This window comes from Bufo bufo, chromosome 1 (assembly GCF_905171765.1).
Source record: "Bufo bufo chromosome 1, aBufBuf1.1, whole genome shotgun sequence".
Lineage (NCBI taxonomy): Eukaryota > Metazoa > Chordata > Amphibia > Anura > Bufonidae > Bufo > Bufo bufo.
Window position 1 is genome coordinate 785167287 of NC_053389.1, and position 8366 is coordinate 785175652.

An 8366-nucleotide genomic window follows, 5' to 3' on the forward strand; every position below is an offset into this window, starting at 1 on the left:
TCATTTTTTATAAGATTTTTAGGGAGAATGAAAAAAAAAACAGCAATTCTGCAATTTTTCGGGGTTTTGTTTTTTGGGTTTCAAATTTACGATACTCAAAGTGAGATATGACGTTACCTTTATTCTATACCATTAAAGTGATACCAAGTTTCTATTTTTTTATGCATCTACTTTTTAATTTTTGCACAATAAAAACATAAAATAAAGTTTTCAGGTTTTTTTTGACCCATATTCTGAGAGCCATAGCTTTCTATTTTTCCGTTCGATGGAGCTGTGTGAGGGTTTGTGTTTTTTATCGGATAAGTTGATGTTTCTAATGGTATCATTTTGGGGTACATACAACTTTTTGATTACTTTTCAGTGTTCTTCTGCAGTGATGGCCAGTTTGCCTGCACCCGGAGACAGCATTTGTTTCAGACCAGCTTGTGCACAGGCACAGGTAAGGACTTACCTGTGCATCGCCGAACTTGTGAGTTATGATGGCAGCTCGCATGTGTTCGCGGGCGAACACTGCGAACTGGCCATCACTGTTCTTCTGTCAATAGCTGCAGTAACCAGACATGGCCACTACAAAGTGTACGGCGCTGTGCTGTTCTGGTGCCTGGTTCAGGTGCAGAGTTGCTCCTGCTAACAGCTGATCGGTGAAAGTGCCAACCAGGAGTTGAATACCTGACGATTACCTATTTCAGAAGGCTAACGCTGTTGTCACACATAGGTAAATATACGGTGGTGCCTGCGCTAACGCTATTAGATTTTCTCTATATGCACTCAGGCAGACAGAGCCGCTGCTTGGTACCTGGATGGATTACGGCTGCTCCGATCCAAAATGGTAAGTATAAAGAAGGAAATGAACAAACTAATGTTCGGTACCAGCGCTGGGGATGTATTAGTTTAGTAATTACCTTGTTCCGGCAGGACCTGGGGTATGGTCAAATGAGGTATGCACCGACTGTCCGGTCTGGCAGTAGGATGAAATAATTCTGCAGTGCTTCTTACTTGCTTGTTGCTTCTTGCTCAACCTCTGAGCGCGTATGCCGCCCCGGCCGGTGGCTGGCGTGCGCGCGAGGGAGCTGTGTTGGTACAGGGTTCCGGAGCGTGCGGCGTGACGTCACGACTGACCTACGGAGTGATCCAGAGACCAAAAAGCAATCCTACGCGTTACGAAGCCTACGGGCTTCTTCGTCAGGGATAGTTGTTCTGTTTGTACTCTGGGTTAAATAGGTGCCCGGTCCCCATGGCAACTGCTATTTGTTACTTCATCAAACGTACTGCATAAAGTCCTGCATAAAATCCTATATGGATAAAGGGTCGCATCCACTTGTTTATAGAAAACATCAATTGGGTTTCACAATAATGGTCATTTAAAATGCAAATAACTCCATCTCACGGTTAAGGCCATTTGGTGCTAGGGAATTCAATCTGAATATCCATTTGCTTTCACATCTCGACATTCGTTTAATGATATCTCCACCTCTCAGATTTGGTTTTATTTTTTCAATACCCCCAAAGAAAGAACCAGCAAAACTACCTGCGTGGTGTTGGGTATAATGACGGGACAGAGGATGTCCGTCATATTTTTTCTTTATATTGTTGAGATGTTCCCCCATCCTAGTTTTTAATTCACGTTTGGTTCGGCCCACATATATTTTAAAACATGGACATTTAATAAAATATATCACACCTCGGGTATTGCATGAAATATACTGACTGATTTTGTATTTGTGGTGATTGTCCCCTATTTCTCTAATGGGGAATTTAGTTGTGCCATGTTTGACTTTCCTGCAATTTTTACACATTTTACATGGGAAAAAACCTTTTTGTGTCAAGTGACTCAATTTCTTTGTTTGGGGCAGTTTTACAGTGGGCGCTACCATAGTACACAAATTTTGCGCTTTCCTAAAGATAAAGGTGGGATTTTTTGGGATCCTGTCACCTATTAGTTTGTCTTGTCGCAACATTTCCCAATGTTTTCTAACAATTCTTTTGAGGATTGTTGCCCCTTCATTAAATGTAGGGATTTTTATAGGGGCATTGGTGCGGTCATTTGCAGCAAGTTTTTCTGGATCCTGCACTTTATCCTTCAATAATAGGTTACGGTTTACCTCTCTAATCTGTTTAATGGTAGGTTCCAAGTCCTCCATTTTATACCCCTTTTCAATAAATTTAATATTGAGGTCTCTGGTTTCTTCCTCAAAATGACCAATATTTGTGCAATTCCTACGTATCCTGATGTATTGGCTCCGAGGAATGTTCGTGAGCCACGTGGGTAGGTGACAGCTTCTGAGAGGGATATAACTATTGCAGTCCGTGGGCTTACAGTATGTCTTGGTGCGAATCTGCCCTTCCTCAATAAATATCGTGAAATTCGTGAGATCTAAAAATTTTTCCTGCTGTTTGCTAAATTTGGGTGTGAACTCTAGATAAAATTCATTTTTATTTAAATCATTTAAAAAGTGGTTCAGTCCAGATTCCCCACCCTTCCAAATAAAAACAATATCATCGATAAAACGTCTCCATAGGACCAGATTCGCACCGAGTCTGCCCTGGGGGAAGATGGTAGTGTCCTCCCAGTGGCCCATGTATAAATTAGCGAAACTCGGTGCGAATCTGGTCCCCATCGCAGTACCCCATGTCTGCAAATAAAACTCCTGGTTAAATTTAAAATAATTATGTGTGAGAATAAAACTAATACAATCGCCAGTAAATTCTATTTGTTCTTTCGGCATATTACCATCTTTTTCTAAAAAGTATTCCGTAGCTGTCCTGCCTTTTGTATTCTCAATCACGGTATATAGGGAGGTGACATCCAGGGTCCCCAGGATATAGTTATCCTCCCATTTTATATCTTCCAGAAGTTGTAAAATGTGTTTGGTATCTTTAAGATACGCTGGAAGTTTCTGAACATGATTCTGTAATAAAGTGTCCACATATTTGGATAGATTGGCCGTCAGACTGTCTATCCCTGAAATGATCGGGCGACCAGGTGGGTTTGTTGGATTTTTGTGGATTTTTGGCAAATAGTAAAAGATCGAAATCTTGTGGCATTGGTTATTAATAAATTGTGCTTCATCACCAGTTAAAATGCCTCTCATTTTACCTTTTTTGACCAGGGATCCAAGTTTTTGTTTGTATGTGTTGGTTGGATCAAAGCTCAGTTTTTTATATGTCTTTTTGTCACTAAGGAGTCGTATTGATTCACTATTATAGGAGTCCTCATCCAAAATAACAATACCCCCCCCCTTTGTCTGCAGGCCTAATCACAATTTGGTTATTAGTTTGTAGTGTCCTAATAGCCTTTTTTTCCCAAAGAGATAAATTTTGAGGGCCCTTTCGCTTACTATTTGGATTAATTTTGCGTAAATCTCTCAATACCAAAGCTTGAAATGCAGTAAAAGCATCGGAGTATTCACCAAGAGGGTTAAAATGGGATTTAGGTCTCAGCGTTGTATGTAAAGGGGACCTGGTAGCAGTGCCTAGGTCAGCAGTGTGCTGTCGTCCCATATTGATTTGTAAATGATTTCTAGGTACTATAGATGGTGTTATGCCAACCGTTGGCATAATTTTATTAGTATTGGGACATGAGATAGTGTTCATTTTTAAGAAATATTTCTTTAAAGCTAGATTTCTCAGAAATTTCTTGATTCCTACTATGTCACACATAGTTTTGTTTTTGGTGTTTTTGAGAGGGTTTGTGGTTTTTGGTGGTTTTTCTTTTACTGGCCTTTTTTGCAGTGTTCTTTTGGTCAAAAAGCACCAGTTCCAGATGTTACAATGAAGTCTACAGGAAATATCAAACACGGCAAAAAAAAATTTTTTTGACCCTTGAGGTGTGATATTTTTGGGTCATAGTTGTCTTCTCAAATCGCCAAATGCTCTAGATCTGGTGATTGTTTTCCTGTCATTGCCTGGCATTTTTGTCCCCCAGACCTCCATTGCTATTTTGTGCCCAGCATTAAGAAACACAGGTGTCTTTGCATGGTGTTTTTTGTATGAATGTATTTTCTCCATGCTGCTCTACAGAGGAAGTGACATTATGGAGGACACAAAAAAATACTATAAAAAGAATGGTGGTAAAACACACTATATGGGCAACAATTCCTATAAAAGCCAATAAAAAAAACACTGATCAAGTCTGAATACAGATACAGAATTCAATGAATCAGTCAGCTGTCTGTGGAGAACATGGACAGCACACGAATGAGAATCCATGATGGGTGAGCAAGATCCAAGGCCTTATTCCCACGTCTGTGTTTTTGGTCAGTGTTTTTTGCATCAGTGATTATTATACAAAACCAAGAGTGGATCTTCCCACAGGATACGGTATAATGAAAAGATTTGGTCTGGCTCCTGGATTTGGCTCGCAATCACTTAGGGTCCATATTCACACAAGCGTAAGGGCTCAGTGCTGCGGACCACAATGCATGGGCAGTGGCCGTGTGAATCCTGTATTGCGGTTCGGACACATTGACTTGAATGGGTCCGTGATCCACAAAATACGGCAAAAAATAGGACATGTCCTATTTTTTGCAGTGCGAAGGCACAGACTCGAAAGCCCATGGAAGCACATCTGTGCTTCCGATCCATGGAGTGCACACAGCCGGTGCCCTTACGGTTGTGTGAATGGACCTTTATGGAAATCACTGACCAAAGCACTGATGAGTGAATAAGGTCTAATGGCTCATTCACACGTCAGTGTTCGGTCAGTGATTTCCCTGAGTGATTCTGAGCCAAAACCAGGTGCGGCTCTAAACACAGAGCAGGTGCAAGATCTTTCCCTTATACCTTATCTCTGTGGAGGCTCACAATCACTGAGGGAAATCACTGACCAAAACACTGACGTGTGAATGAGGTTTAAGGGTGGGGCCACAAGGTGCGGTCATGTTGTATTATGTTGTCATGATTTTCTAAATATCATGACAAAACCAAGATAAAACCATTGAGATGTTTAGTTTGGTTCTCTCTGCATGGTATCACCATCTGCATCTAGATGGTTCCTGAAGTCAGGAAAGCAAGATATAGATGTCTAGATGTTTCAAAAGGGATTTAAAAAGATCGCCATCAACCTACCCAGGCCAACCCAGCAAGTTCATCGGCACAGGATGCTGAAAGAAATTTCTAAGAACCCCAGGATTTTATCATGAGACCTACAGGTAGCCTTCATCACTACTGATGTCAACATGCAGGAGTCTACTATTACAACGAGCCTACACAAAGCAGCACCTAAAATCCACTTGGAAAATACTTGGTACAGTATACACCTCCCACTGTGAACTCATCCTAGAGGCCACATACACATTACATTTTTGTGGATTGGATGTGGACCCATTAATTTAATCGGGGCTACAACAAAAGCAGACAGCACACTGTGTTCTGACCGCCTCCGTATGTCCGTTCCGCAGCCCCGCAAAATAGATAGAACCTGCCCTATTTGTGTCCGTTTTGTGAACAAGAATAGGCATTGTTATAATTGGTCGTCTAAAAAAAAAAAAAACGGATGCAACATGGACATCATCCATATTTTTTTGCGGATCTGTGTTTTGCGGACTGCAAAATATATACGGTTGTGTGAATGCACCCTTAGACAATTATCGACTGAAACCAACATTTTTGGAAAGACCACTGGCAATCTAAGGCTACTTTCACACTGGCGTTTTGGCTTTCTGTTTGTGAGATCCGTTCAGGGCTCTCACAAGCGGTCCAAAACGGATCAGTTTTGCCCTAATGCATTCTGAATGGAAAAGGATCCGCTCAGAATGCATCAGTTTGCCTCCGATCACCATTCCGCTTTGGAGGCAGACACCAAAACGCTGGTTGAAGCGTTTTAGTGTCTGTCTGACGAAACTGAGCCAAACTGATCCGTTCTGACACACAATGTAAGTCAATGGGCACGGACTTTCAATGGTGTTCAAGACGGATCCGTCTCGGCTATGTTAAAGATAATACAAACTGATCCATTCTGAATGGATGCAGATGTTTGTATTATCTGAACGGATCCGTCTGTGCAGATCCATGACGGATCTGCACCAAACGCGAGTGTGAAAGTAGCCTAATGTGTATGGGGAGTTCCAAGTCTTCCCAACTAGCCATGTCGGGGGAGAGAAGGATCGAGCATGTTGAATTTCAACACCTGCTCCTTTCTTCTCCCAGGAGATAAGACACGTCCGGCGGTGGCTTTCTACTTTTCTCCCCTTCGGAAACCCATTCGCTCTCAGTCGAACCGAACATGTTTATATGTATTGGGGAGATAACTCTTGAAGGCAACTTAAAACTTCATTAACTTCTGGTGCTCTAGGCAGATAAGACATGTTTGTCAAAAAACCAAAGCCTGTATTTAACCTGAAGAAATTGATCCTGTGGTTTGGGACCACCATCATAGCATCCACAATGCATTCTTCATTGTACCAGAGGATGATCGGGGATAATATGACATGACTGGCAAAAAACATAATGCAGCGTCCCACTAGTGAACGTGGGCACTGCCAAGTTGTTGTATTGTATACTGCATTTATTTGCTTCTTGAATCTCTGTTAACAGGCTGGTAGGGCGCAGTACATCACATCCACCACTAGATGGGGATAGCACTAGTATATATATACCTCAGTTCAGGACTAGTTAGTGAGTTGAGAAGATGTAGAGTTGGAGTTCAGTGTGTGTGTGTTGAGGAGATGGAGTAGCCGGAGTGAGGAGCAGGGGGAAGGACAGAGGGCCCCTCCTCTCAGCTCTCTCCAGAGGAGCCAAGTGATCTTTTCCCAAGTTTTAAGCCAAGACGTAAGGCTGAGGTGAGACCTCCTTCTGCAGTCTATCCCTCCAGGAGGACAAGTGGAAAATTGTGTTTTGACTACAGAAAATACAAAGGAAGATAACAGCCATCTTATTATGCTTATGGGCTCCTTTGACTTTAGTGTAGGACAATCTAGCTACAGGCAGCCTCACCGGTATATAGAAGACAGAAAGGCCAATCTGTTATGTCACTTAAGTGGAAGGATCAGAAACCACCTACTGGGATTAGAATAAGGCAAGGAGCTAGATACCAGCCAACTGAACTTTAATCTGAAGTTTATTATCTACAAGAAGCCTGTTACCTTGGATTACAATGTATTACCTCTGCATACAAGAGAGACGGTGTTATCTGTGAATGTGATTGCTACTGAGAACCAGCAAAACAGTAAAAGTTGCGACTTGAATTCAACTGCTGTCTTACTCCTTAATTCAACTACTACTCTCATATTGTTGTACCACAACGGTACTGGCGTCACGACTAAAGGGACCTAGCCATAAGCACATAAAGCCACGTTACCACCAAGTGCACCTCAGCCACCATCTGGCCTGTGTCCCTCATATCAGAGTGTGCCCCGGAGAATGCAGTGCTGTTCTCCCCTTCACTGCACTGCTGGCCCAGGGAGGCATCTGCTGACCGTGAGTAACCGATGAACTGCTGAACCCTTTCGGCCCACCGCGAACCTCACGTGTTCTCCCCTGCGGACCGGCACGTTGCAATAACAGAAAACCCCTCAAAGAAATGTAAGGTTCTTCAAGTCAATCACCAGTCTGGAAAGTCCACCTTGGCGAGGGCTTTAGTTACCTGACACAAAGCTGCATATCAAAAAGTGTGCAATATGTCTGCAGCTAGAAGTCACACGACAATGTTCTTTGGCTGGAGTCCCAAGTAAATTAGTATTAGGATCAGTGGTTTCAAGTCACATTTGAGTTGTGGTCTGGGACCTGGGACTACACAGTATGAAAAACTGCACTAGTTATGCCTTTTTCATTAGAACTACTGCATACTGTCACACAAGGTATAAATGGAAGAAAAAAAAATCTAATATGATTATAATATAGGAAGCGATTAGGTTAAAGGCCACTTTAAATCTCCTTAACTACTCTCCGTTATTAGTGCTCACTGTCACCCCTGTTAACCTCTCCCTCTATTACTCCACATAACATTTCTTTTGGACTCTATATAAGTTTTCATCAAGGTGTCCCCTATAGTTTCCTACCATGGTAACGCTCCCGGGGGTCCTTCGCCAGCTGCACTGCAATCTTCAGGCCGATGCCTGATGAGCACCCTGTTATAAGGACGGTCTTCTTGCTGTCATTAGCCATTGTGCCCTTTTCTCAGTGCGCTGACAACCCTCCTCTGCAAGAGATCCCGGATTATCACAACACCCCATGACAGAGCATTTTCCAGATGACTGTCCCTTTTAACCTCTTCAATACCTCAAGGGTCAAAGGTACCAATCACTTTCCTATGTTAAAGTATTATAATGTATCCTGCTGCTCTTCTTTCTCATCTATGTTCTTACCACTAATTAAATGTAAAATAATAGTCATGTTCTCTAGGTCGTATATTCTCTGCTGCTGGGACC

At 42.3% G+C, this 8366-nt stretch overlaps 1 protein-coding gene across 1 annotated transcript in view; it reads right to left on the reverse strand.

Moving 5' to 3' along the window:
• The window catches only part of LOC120986374 (retinol dehydrogenase 8-like), a 39325-nt gene extending 31192 nt beyond the window's left edge, over nt 1–8133 (reverse strand). Inside the window, exon 1 of the mRNA XM_040414911.1 lies at nt 7998–8133. Coding sequence (XP_040270845.1) covers nt 7998–8103 — 106 coding nt within the window. The 5' untranslated portion in view covers nt 8104–8133. The remainder of the gene's footprint in view (nt 1–7997) is intronic.
• Between the last annotated feature and the right edge of the window lie 233 nt (nt 8134–8366).